Below are 21,286 nucleotides of genomic sequence, written 5' to 3'. Positions count from 1 at the left end.
GTTCAGCACCTTATCTAGCTATTAGTTGTTTAAAAAAGTTAGCTATTGAAAATAGTAATCTATTTCCTGAAGCAAGTAAAACTATAATATCTGATTTTTACGTTGATGATTTACTCACAGGATCAAATGACTTACAAGAATTAAAAGTAAAATGTAAACAAATATTTACTATTTTAAAATCAGGTCACTTTATACTCAGAAAATGGGTTTCAAATAATCTTGAAATAGTAAGTGATTTTGATAAGTCAAATATTTCAAATTGTATCTTTAATTTAAACAAAAGTGATTCATGTAAGACACTGGGCATTCAGTGGCTTCCAAAATCAGATATTTTAAAATATAACATTAAGAAGATTACAATTGACAAGGGTCCAATTACGAAAAGATCCATATTATCTTTCATTGCTCAAATTTATGACCCGTTAGGGCTTCTGAGCCCAGTAATAATTATTTCTAAAATAATTATTCAACGATTATGGTCTCTTAACATTTCTTGGGATAGCTCTATTCCACCAGAGTTAGAAAAACTATTTTTACACTTTCAAAAGGGCCTCTCTAGTATTGCCCAGTTTATTATACCAAGAAATGTGCTGACATCTAGTTTTACACTAATAGAAATTCATTGCTTCTGTGATGCTTCTAAAGATGCATATGCTGCCTCAATCTATTTACGTTGCAAGAACAGTGATAATCAATTTGAAAGTCAACTGTTATGTGCCAAAAGTAAAGTTTCCCCCCTGAAGTTAATCACAATTCCCAAACTAGAACTTTGTGCTTGTTTACTAGGTGCACAATTATTAAATGTAGTCAGAAATGCAATTTCTTTCCCAGATAATGTGTCTATTTTTATGTGGTCTGACTCACAGGTAGCACTTAGTTGGACTAAAACCGATCCTAGTCTTTTAAAAATGTTTGTTGCCAATCGAGTAGCTAAAATACAATCATTAGTTGATATTAATACCTGGCAATACATAAATACAAACCACAATCCAGCAGACTTAGCCTCTAGAGGCTTAGATGCTGACAAGTTGGTGAAGGCGAAAATTTGGTGGATGGGCCCAGAGTTTTTAAAATATTCTAACTCTGAGTGGCCTGTAGAGAATTTTAATATACCTAGGCATGAGCTGCCAGAGATTAAGCGAAAATCTCTTATTTTTAAATCTGCAAATTATGACAGTATTTTTTCTCAATTTTCAAGTCTTGTAAAATTAAAAAGAGTTGTGGCATTATGTATACGGTTTTTCAACAATTTAAAAAACAAAAGGCATAATAAATGTAAAACAGGTATCTTGACTATTGAAGAATTAGATTATGCTAACATAATGTTAATAAAATTGGCCCAGTCTAAATCATTTGACTCAGAGTTAAAAATCTTAGCTAAGCACAAAAATCTAGATACAAAACCTAGACTTTTATCTCTGTCTCCATTTATGGACGAAAGGGGAATTTTGCGCGTAGGTGGGCGTTTAAGAACTACGTACTTACCTTACAATTTTAAACACCCGATTCTAATCAGTTCTGAACATCCACTTACTAAATTAATATTTGAACACAAACACCAATATTTGCTCCATCCTGGTCCCCAATTATTGCTTGCATCTGTTAGGCAATTTTATTATCCCATTGGTGGTCGCAATTTAGCCAAGAAAACTGTTAAAAAGTGTATAACATGTTTTAAATTTAACCCTACACCGGCGGTGTATCCAATGGGAGGGCTCCCAAATAATAGAATTAAAACTAGTTTTCCTTTTGAGACTACTGGGATTGACTATGCAGGTCCATTTTTTATTTTGAATAAACCAGTTAGAGGGGCAAAGCTTGATAAAAGCTATTTAGCATTGTTTGTTTGTTTTTGCACAAAGGCTGTGCACTTAGAAATCGTTAATGATTTAACAAGTGAATCATTTTTAGCATGTTTAAAAAGATTCATTGCGAGAAGGGGTCTACCAGCTACTATCTATTTAGATAATGGTAGCACCTTTCGAGGAGCTAATAACGAGTTAAGAGACCTTGGCATGTTTCTGCATAAAAATCAAAACTTTATCGTTAATTCGACGAGTAATGACAATATTAAATGGGTGTTTATTCCCCCATATTCTCCTAACTTTGGTGGGTTATGGGAGTCTGCTGTCAAAAGTGCAAAACACCATTTGAAAAGAACTCTTGTCAATAGGAATGTCACTTTTGAAGAACTCAATACATTGGTAATTCAAGTAGAGGGAATATTAAATTCCAGGCCACTCTTTTCCCTATCTGACAATCCAAATGACCTCCTTCCTATTACTCCATCCCATTTTCTCATCGGTCGACCCATATATTATCCTCCTGAACCTGACCTGCTTAATGAGAAATCCAGTCACCTGACCTGACCAGAAGCATGTACAAAGGTTGGTCCAACAATTTTGGAAGCGGTTTTCGAGCCATTACATCTCCCAGCTGCAGCGCCAATACAAATGGAAAGAATCGCCCACTACAATCAAAAATGGAACCTTGGTCCTCATTAAGAACGATGCCAAACCTCCATTTAGATGGCCTTTGGGGCGAGTCCTACGTCTTCATGCTGGCAAGGATGGAATTCATCGAGTAGCCGAAGTCCAGACAACAAATGGAACCACCACTCGATCCGTACGTCATTTGTGTCCACTACCAATCCAAGAAGAAGTTGACAGCTAATAAGTCAGGCCTACTGACCTGAGGAGTGACGGGTTTTAGTTTTTGAATAATTATTTAGTTTTAGTAATTTTGATTTACATGTTTTTTCAACTTTGTATATTTTGAAGGTGCCCTTCAAAAGGGGGAGTATGTACAATTTTGTTTTATCACAACCCTAAGTATAACGGTTTTTTTTGTACAACCCTACGTCAAGTCTGTCTGTCAAAGATATGTCGTGTGGGTCTTATTCCTGTCAATGTCTGTTGCTTTGGGTGCTCTGTCTGACCATAACGTGTACCGAATAAATCGATTTAAAAATCTTCAACCAAAGTATTTTTTATTGAAGAATCCATCATCCAGTTACAACAAAAAGAAATTAGACACAGAACCAGCTGAAATTCCATCCAATATTCAGGACTTTGACTAACATATAATCAATAAAGAAAAGTAGAAGTGAAGAATTTGAATAGGTAAGGTAGCGTTAACCACCTCAACTGAAATATAGAGTCTGATACATGATCAAACTTTCCGAGGTAATAAATAAATCTACAGCAAGTATTCTGCACGCGTTGCAGGCGGTAACGATTTATTTGGTCTAAGCATGGATAATAAACTATATATAAGGCAGTAATTTAAAATAGATAAAACAAGAGCCATTACGAGTTTTTTCCTAGTTTTAAAATTTTAAATGTGTTTATTGGTATAAAGCATGCATAAATAACCCCTCTGCAGAAGAGTATTAACATGTAAACCAGAAATTATATTTTTCAAAGCAGAATATTAATTATTCACCCTCACTTTCTGGGTTTTACGCCACAAGTAAGTTTTAAAAAACGACAAAACAACCTCACTACAGCCATAATATTTCAGTTTCGCTAAAAGCAAATCATGATCGATGACATCAAATGCTTTCGAGAAATCAAGAGCTATTATAATGGCTGAAATCTTTGTCAAGAGCTCACATGATATTATCGGTGACGATTAGAAGTGAACTAGCTGTACTATGATGTTTCCTAAAACCAGACTGAGGGGAAGGGAGGATATTATTTGACATTAAAAATGATGATAGCTTTATATAAACTATTCTTTCGAGAACTTGGAAAGAAAAATGAAAATTATCCTCGGTAAATTTATTACTGGAGTAGAAATTAATTTTGTTTAAACATTTATCAGATTTATTAAAGACGCTCACAAAAAAATCATTTACTTGATTTGGATCAGATATATTAAATGGTAAATCGTTATTATTCTTGGTTGTTTTAATATTTAAAGTTTCTAGACCTTTCCTTATCACGTTCCTTTAAAATAAGTCATAAGGTGTCTGTCAACCAGGGAGCTGGCTTTTTACTGACTCTTATAGTTCTGTAGGGTGCATGAATATTAAATAACCAACTAATATTTTGTTCTAAATACTGAACTTTATTATTTATGTCCTCAAGATAATAACTATTATGATAGTAAATATGTGATAAATCGATCCTAAAATATATCTCATTGAAATATTTAAAATTGCGAATGGTTATAAATTTTTGTTTTGTCTTTTAACTACTAATTTTAAAGTGCAAAAAGGTATTTGGTTGTGATGACTTAAACCCGAAACAACGGTGTCACTTTATGACAAATATCTTTAGTATTAATAAAAATGGGATCTAAGCATGATGCAGTAGTATTTGTTATACCAATTGGTTCATTTATTAATTGTACGTACCAAAAACAGTTAACTCTAATATTGCAATATTGTGTATACCAATTTTAACATTTAGGAGCATAAATTCAAAGTTTACATTATTAACATTAACATTTACAATTTCGAACTGAAACATTGACCTGACATAGACACCACCCCCAACTCTGTATAATCTATCCTTTTTAAAAAAATTATAACCTGACATAGAAAACGCACTGCTTAATATATATTTTTTATTCAGCCACGTTTCACTTATACCCAAAATAATATATTTATTGTTTACAACATTGAGAAAATCCAGAAAACCTGGCAATAAAGATCTAATATTTAAATTGGCTACATTTAGATAATAATTTAATTGTTTGTTAGCCATTTCTTATGAAGTATAGATATAAAATAAAGTATATAAAAAAACAATAAAAATAGCTATTTATCCCAGTAAAAAAAGTTATTCGTAATTAATTTGAGATCCAAGCTTTAAAAGATATTTCTGATAGGAAAGACAATTTTTATCGAAGCTATAGTGGTTAGTAGAGATAGACTTTACATTATGTTTGTTATGAGAATCTAATTTAACACAATTAATAAAAATTTTTTCTTCAGAAATACATTCTTTCAATTTGTAATTTTTTCCGCATTTGGGACAAATGTCTTTTTATCCGCGACAGTCTTTTACGGTGTGACCATATGCACAACATCGAAAACATTTAATGACAGGCAGATAGTCCTCCACAACTGACTTGATCCATTCCACATAAACCGATCCTATTCCTAGAATGCGTTACGAAGTCCCGGGGAAACTTCAATCATAAGGTGAATTTTATTATTGCGTTGCTTTAACTTGGTAATATATTTGATTTCAGATGCTTAATCTGAGATATCATTTAAAGACATTATATTACCTATTATTTGGTCCGGTGTATCTAACCCTTCTAAAAGCACTCCCTTTATGATTAATCTTGGATTAAATTTTTTAGGTTGATCAATAATATATTTTTTGCTCATTTTTGCAATTAAACTAGTTTTTAACGCTTGCAGCGATCTATTATTGCCTTGACAGTGTACTGCAACTCCACCACGAATTTTTGTTGTATTGTTTATGCAAGCTTTAATCTAACCCGGATTAACGGAATGTGTAATGCCATTTAAAACATCATCCTGCTTGGTATTCTCGTTGTTACTTTTAACAATTAAGACAAAAGAATTTGCTTTAACGATATCACTATATTTGTTGTTAGGTGATTTGTTAGAAGTGCTACTATTATTAGGTAATAATTTAGTTTTTAACTTATTATTTTCATTACTCTCAAGGGAATCTAAAATTGTTTTCTGCAAGTTAAAGGATATATTTAGAGTTTTTTAATAACCTATTCGTTAACTCAAGCTCCTGCTACAAAGAAGAAACCTTTATTTTCAAAATAGTATTTTGAGCATCGACTGCGTTGCCCTTAAAAGCCTTTGTAACATTTTCAGTACATTTTTTGCACAGCTAATGTAGGTTTGGTGTATCAACAACAATTTTTAACCATGAATCCTTTATACCAGAGCATTGCACGTAAGAGTTAGCCGAACAACCACTGCATTTAATCTGCTTGTTATTAATAATGAAATTGTCGCTACACTCACAGCATGTATCCACATATACACCCGGAGCCATGTTGAGCTCTTTCTAATGCAAGCAGTTTGAGCATAAACTGGCAACGTTGCAAGGCGATCACCAAAAGTTTCGCTGCACAGTAAGCAGTGGGAATCGGAATCCCAGATAATTGTTATTACAAATATGCTTGAACACCGCCAAAAAAAAGTAACATGCAAATTAAGCACTTACTGTTTTACAAGTAAAAACATAAGAATGGAACTTGCCTTCAATAGCCGGTAAAGATTGCACTATATTTATTATTAGAATATCTTTTTTACTTATTAAACTTTCCAAAAAACTCTGCTTTTAAACATTTTCAAGAAGTAAATCTCAAGGGGCGTTGCCGACTCTTAGAGTATAGATCAAAAGAGTTTGAAAACTTATTAAAAGATTACAATATTACTTTCTTAACTAATCCACTTTATAATCCATCACCTAATTTTACTGAAAGATACAATAGAGCCATAAAAAGAATGATTCGTTCCTTTATTGATAGTAATCAAAAACGTTGGGATGAATTTATTTCAAATCTTAAGTTATCTTGGGCTTTAAGAATATCTTAAGAAATCATCAGCAGTCACTAAAATTATGGTGTCATATACAGTGTGGCTCAAATTGGGTGTACATGTATGTGTATCTTGGAAACTATAAGAGATAGAAAATTGGTTAAATGGGGAAAGTTGTAGGGCATTTAGTTGCCAATTTAGTGCTCCTTTCAGAACGATTATATCTTTTTCCGATTTTGAAATGTTTGGAAAAAATCAAAAAGTTACATTTTTGAAAAAGGGCTGTATTTTGTTTATTTCAACGTATTTTTTTAAATCTGTAAAGACATTATTAGGATAACTTTTTAAGGACAATGCATACCTAAATTCAGTTTTTGTTTTCGACGTTTCGGTTCTGAGATTTCATCCTTAATTTCTTTTTTTCTTAAAGCGGCCATTTTGTTTTTTTTTGTTAAATGAAAAAGACCTTTTTTTCCATTAAAGTGATTAATAAGACTTTATGAAAATATTTTATTATGTTTACATCAAAAAATTAAATAGTTTATTTTTCGCTGAGTTGACCATGACTTTATCTGGCATTTTGCCGTACACAATTATTAGTAACTTACTAACTTGCTAACTTAAACGTTTACGTAATTTCTAAATAAAACAATTAACTACTTCGTATCGTAACACTTCGTATTTGTTCTTCAGATATTATAGCTCTCACGGCAGGTAATATCTGCTCTTCAAAAACCTTTAAATATCTTGACCTGTCTGTTTGGTTATAAATAAAGGGCCCAATAAGGTGATTATCTAAGAACAATTCTAGCATTTTACTTGAAAATAATTTTGTGGTGTGGTTAACTTGCTGTGCATACCACACCATACATTAAATCCAAATCTCACTTGTAGCATACGTTGAGCCACTTCATGAAAATTTTCAGTAGCCCAAAAATAACGATTATGCCTGCTGCATACTCCGCAGTTTCTAAAAAATTTCTCGTCGGTCCAAATAATTTTCCTGCTGAAATTAAGTATTTCTTGACATTGCCTTACAAACCAGGTTGAAAATTCTAATTGTCTTGGGTAGTCTGTATCCCTTAAACCTTGAACAATACTAGGCTTATATAGACGATATTTATTTTTTTAAGGACTCTTTGAATGGCTGCATTGTCTCTTTAATAATTTTCTTGCCCTGGTATTTCAAACCTTACCAGAGTTTTAAGGTTCATGACAAGCCTAGCGAATAGTCTTGGACCTGGCTGTTGTCTCTCAGGATACAGTTCCAAATATCTGGCGATTACAAGATTCGCATTCCTATTACATTCCTATTCCAACTACATGTAATATAACATTCCATGTAATATAATATATTTATTTATAATATATTTACATGTAATATAACAGCCATGGTCGGAAATTAAAAATTTAAACAAAACTCACTAAATACAAACGAAAACAACTAGATACGAAAAAACTATTTAACACTAACAAGAAGAAGAACAAAAAAATTAACAAGATAAGAACTAGCAAACAAGATAAAAAGTTAAATTAAATGAATAATATTTTGCAGAATTGTCAGAAAATGACGCTAAATCATTAACCAATAATAATTGTTTATACGACAAATGGCCTCCGTGGCCTTCGCATTCATGGCCAACTCCGCGAAAAATGAACTTTGTAACTTTTTTACATAAGAATGAAATATTTTCATAGTGTTATGCTTAATTTTAAAGAAAAAAAAAAGATCTTTTTAATTTAGCAAAAAAACAAAATGGCCGCTATAAGAAAAAAAAAGTTGAGGATGGAATCTCAAAACTGAAACGTCGAAAACAAAAACTGAAATCAGGTATGCGTTATCATTAAAAAGTTGTCCCAATAATGTTTTTACAGATTTTAAAAATATGTTGAAATAAAAAAAATATAGCCCTTTTTTAAAAATGTAACTTTTTGATTTTTTCCAAATATTTCAAAATAGGAAAAAGATAAAATCGTTCTGAAAGCGGCACTAAATTGGTAACTAAATGCCCTACAACCTTCTCCATTTAGCCAATTTTCTCTTATAGTTTCCAAGATACCCATACATGTACACCCAATTTGGGCCACACTGTATGTGTGGAATTAGAACAGGCTCATTAAAAATCAACACTTAAATATAATTTAAGGCATAGACTAGTACAATTTAAAGAGGGTCAATATGTATGGAAAAGGGACTATAATCTTTTAGACAATAGTCCAAGACAAAGGTAAGAGTTTGGGTAAATGGAATGTACAAGATTTAAAAGAGGATTGAACTCAGTTGGAAGATCAGTCCAAGCGTAGAAAGAAATCTACAAAAAAGCAATACTTATAGCACTTGCATATCATTGTTCTGAGAGAGTTTCAGTGAACTAAGTAAAGTATAATCTTAAAATTTCTTCGAAATTTTCATCAGAGGAAGGGGGTAATGTTACTGTTACTTATTTTTTTCACATGGATCATCATTTATTTATGTAGTATTATGGTCAGTATTATAATGCATTTAATTAATTAAAATTTATAATATTATTATTATATCCAATAAAATTACAAATAGAAAACCTTCTATCTAATTTAAATATGCAAAGTAAATTCACTTTATGATACAAAAGAGTGATAATATGAATAATTTTTAATTTGGTACACAGGTCACTTATCGCACTATTCCATTTCATGTCTTTATTGTTGAAACTCCACAATTATACAATTCACTCAGTATTGTCTAACAGGCGGCGGTCAGAGACTGTCTGGTGTGATGGAAAATTTCATAGCTATTTGTCCTCATCCATTCTGTGAATAATTTAGGGAATCAATTGCTGCATTATCCTTTTATTTTGTTTTTATGTCTTATTCCTTATTAGGGGAAAAGACCTTTGGTATTTACCCTATAATTGGAAGTGTACTAGAAAATATAAGAACTAATTGTATTACTTTATTTCCCATATTTTATTAAGAGAAAACAAACACAATAAATAATTATTCTAGATTTTTCAAAAGTAGACTTGGCTTGCTGTATTAATGGCTTTGCTGCTAGGCAATCGCCAGCACGCTTTGTCCGAGACCCCTAGCCGTCTGAGTCTGGAACATAGGGACCTCTGGCTTCTTCCTTAATCTACGTAGCTTAAGACAGAATTTAATTTATACTATAACTATTCTATATAATAATTCATAGAAGTAAATTTGTTAGTAGCTCAACATATGGAAGCAGGATACATAAAAGCACTCTAGATAATAAGGGAAATATATTAGAAATAAAAAATGGTTGGTAGATAATTGAGCATTTATATTTTTAATTTATTTAGGATGATAAAATGCATGATTATTTTAATCGTTTTATCTTTAGAAACAAACAGAACGTCAGCCATCGAAATGGAAGAAATCTTTTTTTTTTAAACCAGTGTTTTATATAGATCTGCATTTGAGTTTTGATACATAGGGCATTCAAAAAAAAATGATTTAAGTCATCTATAGCCTCATAGCCACATAAGGGATTATCTTTCACTTTAATTTTATAAAGATGAGAATTAGTCAGACAATGACCAGTTTGCATTCTATTAATAGTGGTAATGTGTCTTCTATCCTTATAATTTAATTAAGAAAACCATTTTTGTTAGGAAAGATTGACTGTATTTAAGCCTGGCTATGATTTTTTCTGCTAATTACCAAATTCCATGCTTCTTTAAACCTTCTTAAATTTGTTTCTTTTAAAACATTAAGAACTCCTGTATGTCTATAAGGATTTTTCTGGGAACGTTAAGACTGGTTTTAATTTTAGCCAGTGTGTCCGCCTCCATATCTATAAGGTGCCTTGTAGTTAGAATCCAGTAATCTGTTTTGGCCAAAAAAAGGTTACCACTAAACTTTCGAATAGGAAAAAAGCAATAGTATTATTTATATTTTTTAATGACTCCGATTACTTCTGCTTTTTAAATACTTAGACAGTGAGGCAGCCTGGATGAAAATTTAAAATATTATTCTGGGATAGAAATTCCACAGCCCACCCTGTTACCTTTTTTGGAAGCATCAGAAAACACAAAAACACATTGATTTCTCAAGGCTTTGGTTTCTGCTACAAACATTTATTTTATCATCATATCTCCTTTTTCCATATTAAGTTATATGGTTTTTAGAGGATCAGTTAAAGTATTAAAAGGAAATTCATAGCACGGAAAAGCCAAACCCCTATAGAGCGAATTAATGTGAGGCCGAAATTGTTAATAGGCGAGTACTAAATATGGGATACATCTGTCATGCCAGAATTTTGGCCTAAGTATGATTTTTATACGTATAATATTCAATAATTCAGTAATAGGATAATTGGTAATCATTAAAAGTTTAGAAACCATTTTCCAAGGGCCAGAAGTTTTTTTCTACATTCCAAATCAACCACCGCTGCTTCCGTTAGTAATGCAGCTCTTGGTATAGACCTCATGCACCCCAAACAGATGCGTAATCCCTCAAAAAAATACTACAATTTATTAAGTGCCCTTGCACTACATGATTTTAGATAGATTGAAACAAAATCTAATTGACACCTAACCAATGCGAAAAATGCGGTTAATAAAGTATTTGGATCAGCTCTCCACAAAATTCTACATAAAGCCCTAAGAACATTGAGGGATTTTTTTGCTTTATTCATAATGGATTCTATGTGTATATTCCATTTTAAATTTTTCTTTAGGTTAATACCTAAGTATTTAGCTTGCCTATTAAAGAAAATGGTTGTATTGTTCATGACAATAGGTGGGGGGGTATCTCTCCTACTACCTCTGGTAAACCAAATTGCCTTACGTTTATCAATTGAAATAGCTAGTTTATTCACTTTAAGAAAATCATTATTTTTTTTTAATGAAAAGTTAATACTGTTCACTATTGAATTAACAAGTTTTCCTTTAATAAAGACTGCGAGATCATCCACATGTCTTATTAGAATAAGTTCTCCCAGATCCAACTGAAAAACGTCAGAAATGTACAAATTAAACAGCATTGGACTCAACTTTCATTACTTTTCATGAATCATTACTTTTACTGTACAACAGCTTATTTTTTAATAAGTTAAAGATGGTTTTGCATAATTGTTTAGATGTCCCTAAATCTAGTAGTTTATTATATAATCTGTAAATATCAACATTATCATATGCTGATTTAATGCCTAGAAAGACCGTAATAACGGATTGTGATGATTAAAAAGCCTCAAAAATAAACAAAGTTCAGAAGAGCATGTTGTTATAAATACCTCTGCCTTTTCGAAATCCTAGCTGATTATTTGAAAATCTTAGGGTATTTTCCATTTTCCAATCTAATCTATTTTTAATCATCATCTCCAAAATTTTAGCACCACATGACAAAACAATAGGTGTGTAATTTTCCGGCAATGATTGATCTTTATTAGGCTTCAACCAATACACTATATTGAATTTTTTCCATGCAAAAGGAATTTTCTCTTCCTTTATCAAGATTTTATTATATATGCTATAACATATTATATATGCTATAACATATTATATATGTTATAGTAAAATTATTTTAGCTTTAGGTGGTAAGTATTTAAACATAAAATATGATATATCATCTATACCTGGAGAAGATTTTTTTTATTTAATGCATTATTTAGTTCATTCATACTAAACAAAGGGACATTTTTATTTTCATTTAGGGGTAAGGTCACAAAATTTGGGTCAATGTTAATGACAGACATATTTCTTAGAATTGATAATTTTAGATCATTACATATTGTCTGATTAAATCTGTTATGTTTTGAGTTATTATTGAACTTTTTATTTTTTTGCCATACATAGTTTATGTTTGAATTTTGATGAGGGATTCAAAACATTTAATAAATTTTTCTTTTTTCCTTATTCTTAATTTTTGTCTAGTAATTTTTTTTTGTCAAAATTGAGCTTTTGATTCAGGGATGTTCATTGAATTTTTTAATAGCTAGTTTTCTATCTTTTATCCATAATGAGCACTCGCTTTCCTATTAGAGATTTCCTTTTTTTTTTAATCTTTCCACACTACTTTAAAGGTATAACCTGCTCAACGATAGAGCTTATAGTATTTAAAAGTTCGTCATAGTTTAAATTATAATGAGAACCAGATATATGGTAAGCTCCTCAGTAAGCTTTTTTTTAATTTTTAATTTCATATACTGATAAAATTGTTATCCGATTTATTGCTATATATGTGTTTAAAGGAAAGACATAAGAAAATGGTCGCTGTTACCACAATCCTGAATTGTAAACCACGACGTCTTTACAACCAGGGCTCCACTAGAAATTAACAGATCTACAGCACTAGAAATATTACTGATATAATTTCATTTAAAATGTCAATGCTTAAATTGTTACCAGAGTTACAATAAATAATAATATATTGTATATCACCTATTTCTATATTTCTGTATTGAATATTTTGAGATAAAAAAATCTTTAAAGTTTTAAATACTATATTTTTTTTGACACATTTTATCACATCCCCATAGCTATCATTAAGATCGTTCCTAAATAAAAATGGAATCATTCAAGTTAGAAAATGTATCTGGCTTTCACCAAGTTTCATTAATAAATATTAAGTCTGGATCTTCTCTTTATACTAAATTTAATAAATTGTCATTGTAAGAAAAAATGCTTCTAATATGAGTGACGATGGCGCTGCATGTGTGAGCATATTATACTCGTTGCGGCTGCTGCCTTTTATTAATTTTTTTTACTAAATAAACGGCGAACAATAGTATTCTAAATTACAAAAGTCATCCAGAAGAACTCTACTATAGTGGAACGTGTAAAGTTAATACCTAATCTTAATATCTTTATCCTGTGTTTTCTGTATATTGTAGTACCGCTACATTGTGGCCGTTTGTTTACAATGGGTTTGACAGCTGCAGATATTGAAAAGATTAAATAGTAGTTTTAGTGACCAATTTCTCGACAATTTGGTTCAAAAAGTGACCAAAAAACTTGAGGAAAAATTTGAAAAGCGGCTAAAAGAACAAGCAGAAATTATATCCAGTCTCTAGGAAAAAATTGAAACGCTTGAACAGAACCTAGAAAAGCAGGAACAGGCATGGCGCAGGCTCAATGTGAGAATATTCGGACTTATCTACCAAGAAAACGAGAATCTGCGCGAAAAAGTTTTGGACGTATTCAACAACAAACAAAAACTCAAAATCAATGATTAGTATCCTTTTACAATGATATCGAACGGAGGTCAATTTTAAAATGCCGGGCACTCCTGAAATCAACCGGTATATAATTGAACGAAGATCTTACAAAGTTTCGTTTATCACTGCTATCGGCGGCCATTAATAAATTTTCGTATAAAAATGCTTGGTGTCTAAACGGAAAGATGTGTAGGAAAAGTAGAAGTGGTATTGTTCACATTGAGAACAAAGACGATTTGGATTCTCTATAGATAGACCGTAGATATTGTAAAGTAAGTTATCTTTGATAAAAAAAAAATAAAAATATTGATCTAATCTATTTTTGTTACTATTATTGTTACTTATATATTTGCAGGGTTTATACGGTTGCATTTTTTAGAATTATTTTTCTTTATATATTAACTAACTATTAACTATTTTATATATATTTTTTTTCTCAAATGAGCAAAATTTGAATGAATATTATTTTATGAATTTTTATTTAATTGTTTTTTTTACTTGGGGTAACTATATTTACACTATCACATATAATTTGTGCTGTAAATTGGGAAAGCTCTGTTTTCCTTTTAAATTAATATTAACATTATTATGGTTATGTAGGTAAATTTGTTTTTGTTACGTAATTTGTTGCCCCACTTTAATTTATTTTGTTGAGTTAATGGTAAACCATTATAAATAAATATTACGGTAATAAATTACCGTAATTGGTGTGGTTTTCGGGTTGTATTTGTAATAAATTTGGTACTTTATTATATTCTAGGCAACAGTGGTCGAAAGGCGAGCATATCTCTGTATTTACCTCAATTTCTTTTTCATTATTTTGATTGATACAAATCAACTCCTTTAGATCCTTTTTCCTTCGCTTAAATTTCGCCTATTATTTCCATTCCAATTTACAATCTTTACTGGCAAATTTCTCAAATTTTAAAGAGTATGTTCTTGATTTTAATGTAGATATTTTAGCAGTAACTGAAAGATTTCAGTTACTAGATAGTTACACTCAGGAATTAATAGTACTGATATAAATATTACTAATTATAATATTGCGATGTGTGATAGACAAACAAGGCGAGGGGGTGGTGTCACTTTTTACGTAAAATCAAATATTAAATTTCAAGTTTTATTGTACAGTAATTCTTGATTTTGTTGAAAAAATTTAGATAAAGGTTACTTCAAGCAATAATCACTTCATAATAGGAAATAACTACAGGCCAACAAATAGTAATTTATATATATTTTTTTTCACACTTAGATGTTTTGGCCAACCTATACACGGTATCTGAAAATATAATATGCACTGGCGACTTTAATATAAATTTTCTAAACTCCACCAATTCCACTAAACGTTTAGAATCACTTGTGGATACTTTTAATCTTGCTCAAATAATTAACGAACCTACTCATATAACCTCTTCTTCGATAACTCATTGACCTTATTTTCACAAATTTTGAGCATATTGAAGACGCTGGTGTCCAAAACGTGTCCCTGTCTGACCATCTTCCGGTATATTCAAAAATTAAATTTCAAGTGGAACAACAACGACCAGTATGTTTCTCTTTTCATTCTTTTAAGAACAAAAATCTTACCAACATTCAAAACGATTTTAAATTATTACCTTGGCATAATATTTACACTATGAATGGATATAGTCGACAAAGTAAACTTTGTTTACACTACACTAAAAGAACTTTTTGATAGGCACGTTCCCTTAAAGGTATTTAAACATAATAGAAACTATAAATATGCTTTCTTGATTACGGAAAATATCAGAAATCTTCAAAAATTAACTAGAAGATTTCTAATTAGGAATTATCTTTATTAAGAAAACAAAACTTTAAAAAAAATTAAAACTTCAAAAAACCCAGATCACTACGCATATTACAAACAATTACGAAATTTTACAACAGCAGCTCTTCGCAAAGAAAAAAAGGTTTTTTTAAGAACTAAATTTAACGATAATTTATCTTGTAAGGAAACATGAGCTGAGCTAAAAAAACTTAATATTACAAAAAAAATAAGCAAAGATGCATTCCAAGTCTACTTGACTTTTATATAAATTATCTTAAAAATAATGCTTAAAATATTTTTAGTTTGAGGGTTGTGACAGAGCAAGAGTTAATGAGAATTATTTTATTCATAAGATGCAAAGAATACGGATGCGACAACCTTAATACGACAATGATTCAGTTTTGATGTCCATTTATGATTCCTTTTTTACTTCATATAATAAATAAATGTATTACTAAATCATATTTTTCAGATATGTTGAAGCATGCTTACGTCACACTTTTGCCTAAAATATCGCAACCTAAGGAGTTGAAAGATCTGCGCTCAATAAGCATTCTTCCAACACTTTTTAAAGTATTTGAAAAAAATTTTATATAGTTCTGTTCTTTCTTTTTTCGGATCTATTTTCGATCTTCTGAGTTAAACATTTACAATTATTTATTGCAGTGTCTTTGGACTCGAATTTACTAACAATAGGTTTAATGGTTGAAATGGACCAGATAGGCTTGATGGGAAAATAAATTGAAAATATTTCAGATACTGCTATTGGTTTAATTCATTTCTAAGTATGATAAAATTATTTTTTTAATAATCGATAATAATAATTCTTATTAGTTTAACTTCAACGTTATATTAAATTAAAGTATAGATAAAAAAGTAATGTTAACGTATCTGACTTTGAATGTATGATTGTGAGATTCATAAAACGAAAAAAAAAATTTCTTGTATTCGGCTGTACGTCAGATTTGACAAAGCCTTATAACAAATTGTTTGCTGGTGGCTGGTGTCTGGTTTTACCTGAACCGAAAATTTGGTAATTTTGCAAGATTCGCCTATTAAAATTTTTTGAAACTTTGCACGAGGGTTTGCTAGATTGGTCTCTTCAGAAAGATATTTTACATTTTTTCTATAAAATGTAAGCCAATAAATGACCCCCTTAAAATTTACATGGGTTTTCCTATATTCCGCTCGGCGACCCACCACCCGGTATGTTATAAGGATTGCAATTAAAATTAGCCAGTTCTGCTCTGAATTGTCGAGCGGGTGAGCTTGTTCCATGTACAGCTAACAGCCGTAACTGATGATATCTTTTAAGCGTGGGATGAGTATAAATTTAGTGCTCTTATTTTGCTAGACTATAGAAAGACTTTTGACCTCATAAATCATGAAATTCTTTTGCCTATCTTGTATTATATCGGGTTTTCCAATTGTGCACTTAAGTTTTTTACTTTCTTTTTTTGAGTAATCGTATAATAAAGTATAATCTTATATATATTTTAAAATTTACAGTAACAAATTGGATATTTGGTGGGGTGTCTCATGCCCGGCTAAGTTATGAGGTTGAGAGGAATTACTTTGGTAACCTTATCCTTTTCTTCAATACTGAGTTGGGTATTATTAGGGATTGCATTAATTACCAACTCAATTAATACAATCAATCAATACAATCACTCCACCAATTCAGGTTATTACATAATTTAGCAATGAATATTATATAGCGTAACGCAATATACCGGGTGACACAGAAAAGCAGGAACACTTAATAACTTTTTTATTTTTCAACATAAACAATGTGAAATTTGGTATATCGATACAATATTTATAAGAGCATCTTTTGACATATTCTATTGTTTACCATCGCTTTCGGTTTATCAGGAAGAGACACCAACTTTCTTATTTTAAATGGGACACCTAGTATATTATTACATATTTCGATAGAAAATAATATTCTAAAAAAAATAATAATATTCTATTTGCTACTGTTTGCTTTATACTCATTGAAAAAATATTTTTTTTAAGTTTTAAAATAGGTTGCTATGAATGCGTTGAAAGTTTTAATTTTTAATTAAGTAATCACGGAAAAATAGTTTTTATTGCATTTTATGACTTTATACATTTTATGACGCTTATTGGTCTACTTAAAATGTCCAAACCATTAATTTTGGCATTTAATTTATTTTCTTTAAAGTATTCTCTGTATTCTCTGATTCTGCATATTAAGCCAATCAACAGCATCGTAAAAAAAAACCCGATAAACTAAAAAATTAACTTTAACATTTTATGACCCACAAAATTTAAAGCCTTCGAGTGATACAACAGGACCAATGCCTTAATCCTATTGTTATCACGCGCTCTTAATATGTCATCAATTACATCAGACATTGCAGAGGCACAACTATAATTCTTGTTGATTATTGTTTGAGTGGTAAAATATCATTTTCATTAAGATATTCGCGTATTTGAAAGTCAAGAATACGTTTAAGAAATGTTGGAAAGGTTGGGAGAATCAGTAAAAGAAGAGAGATCTTAACTTACTAAAACTAGTTAGATTGTCCACTTTAGGAAAAGGCAATACAAATGCTGCCTTCCAAATTTTAGAAAAGTAGTTTTTAATTATACACTTATTAGGTATATGCACTATATAAAGGGTTAGATAAGGACAACAGAGATTAACTAAAGTTATATTAAGATTATCCACTCCAAAATCCTTTGATCTAATATTTAGTGTAATTTTGCAAATATCACTTATTATTTATTATTTAATATTGGTACAGGATTATTAGTATAAAAAACTATTTCTTCCAAATAGATTTTACAAGAAATATAACTGCTCTTAATAAAATATTTATTTTACTCATCAACATTCTTTAAGGCTTCTGGTATTTGTTTTTGCTTGGAATGTAATAGTTTATTTAAGTCATTCCATTTCTCCTAGTATTACAGTTTTTAAATGTATTCCTGTAAAATGCTTTTTTTTTCTGCTCTAATTGCTGCACTAGTATAGTTTCTGAGTTGCATACAATATGTACTATAGTTTGAGATATATCGTCTGCCGCCATGATGCCATTTCTGGTGATCACAATAGTACGGCCCATTTTTGTTTCTTGTATTAAAACGATTTAATGCAATAAACTTTATATGCATTACAATAATATGTGATGTAAGTGTAAAATGTATTTTGTGTAGAAAAAAAAATGGTTTAGTTTTTTGGTTTGGTTACCGACTTGGTTTGTTGGTAGCCAACCAACAAGAAAGAAAAATCTAGAAGCAAAGGAAGATATCGTCATAGTACCTGACATTTTAGGAGATATAAATTTACATTCAGGTACGTTTTTCTTTTAATAGTACAATATAAAATAAATTAAAAAATTCATATCCATGTTTACTTACAGAAACACGAGATGACGAAGAAATTTATCAAGTTTAACCAACTTTTTAGAGGAATCCAGTGAGGATGAAGATTAGGATACTTATTTTTTATACTTTTTTATCTAGTTTTTAGTAATAAATGATAGAATTATACAGATAACTGTATATTGTTTGATTACATCCAGTAATAAAATTTTTTTTTTCTAATTATCAGATTAACAATGTTTCTCCATATAATTGTCAGATTATCGTTTAAGACGACCAGGACATCAACTTGAACCGTCTGTATAAAAATCGGACGCGCTCGAGTATTTCAAGATCGCATTTTTTTATACATCTTCAAAAATCGGTCATGACTTTTGGTCCCGTCCAAATCATCAGATATTTGAATATGACACTTTTTTGGGTTCACTTAACATCCCCGCTGAATATCTCACACACTCGAATAACTTTTTTTTCTTTTCTTTTTCCTACCTCTTTTTACGAAAACGTTCCGCTCACTATTCGACAGATTAATATCTATTGGTTATCAGAAAGACATAGCACCTGTACACTGTGAATATCTCAAGTGCTGAAATATTTTTATGTAATTATTTTTTTTACGTTATTGAAGATTTGTACATTCTTCCCAGCTAAAATGGCAAATTTAACATAAACTTTTTTTCGTTTTAGGACCTGATTCTCTCAATCCAATAGGTCCCCATGACGCTTTAGTAACTGCAAATTTAGCATCCAAGGCTCCCTTACAATAAGGAAAAATTAATTAAATTAATAAGTTTAAAATTTGAAAAAGGAACAGACCACGCCATCGGTGAAAACTCGAATAATCATATAAAAGGACTACCTTGGTGTATCTTGCTTTCGTGGTTGTGTCGATCTCCGGCCACTAAATCCCAAGCCGACCGGCTATTTCCAGATACTTCACTTATTAATTTTGTATGAATGGCTCCACCATTGGCCCAATTTTGGAAATTTGACTAAGCGAATGTTGTACCATATTACATGGCGCAATATTTAAATATTAAATTTCGAAATGAATAATACTTTAACACAGCATACGTTCAAATATAATAATTTTTGTTGTCATTATTAAACATTTATAACTTTACGATTAAAGACATAATAACATTTCTGATTAAGACCTATTATCTCTTTCTGTGCTTAGAGTGTATTAGAAATGTGTACATAATTTGACTTATAGTTCATCTTTGGCTAAAATCGGTATACTATCTTGCATAATTTGGAGTCTTGCATAGTTCGGCAGTGGGGGCTCGTGAGTTTGGTTTTAGGGTGGGCGTAAAAATAATATTTGGATATTCAACATAAATGTTAAACATAAAAAATATACCTATTCTACCCATTTCTTTTAAATTTTATTTATAAAGATCTTAGGCTAAGAATTTGGTCAATTTTAATATAATTATATAAAGCACAAATTTTATTAATGTACATTTCGAGGTATTACTATCCATACTACTACTACCACACACCTAATTATTTTTTTTCAACTACAAAAACTTATCCTAAACGTTTGTCAAATTTATGGGTAAAAGCGGGTGTGCTTTTACATCCTTTTTGTGTTTGATTCATATTTAGTACCGGTGTAGGATTTTAATAAGTAGATTAATTAAGTCCTATTTTTTTCATAATCACATTACGATTCAAAAGAAAGGTCCGCGTATGCCGCCAAATAAAAAACGGCGCAACAATACATCGTTGCATAACAAAGCTAATGCAAAAATCCGATCACGGGCTCAATAACATTGAGTCCCAGTTGGGGGAAACCCCACACTATGTTCCACCACCCGATCATGCTAATCGGCCGTGATCAACTGTGATCGGCGCCACCCATCCACGTTATTTGCTTTGCTATATGGACGTTGGCGTTCTGCATCCATCCATCGAGGAAATATTGGTTAGAGTTGCCTCGAAATATGTTTGTTCTGAAGCATCGAGTTAATATGGATGAAAAATTTTGTATATATAGTCAATAATTTGAACATTTGTATAATTAATTGATTGAAGCCTGACCCAAGTGCAGCTCATTTCCCGTGCAAGAAAAAACATATTAAAAAAAGTTATACTTTCTCAATTTTGATAACTATAACTATAAATTGGTATCTACAGATAAATTGTTTTACTCATTTCATTTTCATCTATACTATCTTTATTTATTACATTAAAAAATCTCATATAAAAATCAATATATATTTTTTCTACTTATTTAAAATGTGATATTAAATTGTTTTTTTAAATACAAGATTCTAAAATTATTGCTTTAAAAACAAATAAATGACCCCCTGGCTAATGATCACCCGATATATTATAAATTATTAATTTATTAAAATAATATAATCTAAAAACTTTATAATATTATAATTTTGCTGGAAAAAATAATTGTTTTGTTTTTTTTAATTCATTAGAATACCAATTACAACACCACGAGGAAAACGGACCGATTAAGAGAAAAAAGTCAGTCAAAATT

At 30.5% G+C, this 21,286-nt stretch overlaps 2 protein-coding genes across 6 annotated transcripts in view; one reads left to right on the top strand and one right to left on the bottom strand.

Annotated features, from left to right (window-relative positions):
• The window catches only part of LOC126738054 (gamma-aminobutyric acid receptor alpha-like), a 332,395-nt gene that overhangs the window by 113,302 nt on the left and 197,807 nt on the right, over window positions 1-21,286 (bottom strand). The gene's annotated exons all lie outside the window — the stretch shown is intronic.
• On the top strand, window positions 296-20,064 carry LOC126738055 (uncharacterized). Its single transcript, XM_050443230.1, has 2 exons — window positions 296-3,122; window positions 19,474-20,064. Exon 1 carries the CDS (start codon window positions 849-851, stop codon window positions 2,367-2,369), a length of 1,521 nt encoding a protein of 506 aa, XP_050299187.1. The 5' UTR covers window positions 296-848; the 3' UTR covers window positions 2,370-3,122; window positions 19,474-20,064.

Source organism: Anthonomus grandis, chromosome 6 (genome assembly GCF_022605725.1).
Source record: "Anthonomus grandis grandis chromosome 6, icAntGran1.3, whole genome shotgun sequence".
Lineage (NCBI taxonomy): Eukaryota > Metazoa > Arthropoda > Insecta > Coleoptera > Curculionidae > Anthonomus > Anthonomus grandis.
Note: the sequence above shows the minus strand (reverse complement) of the source record. Positions and strands in the feature narration are given on the sequence as shown.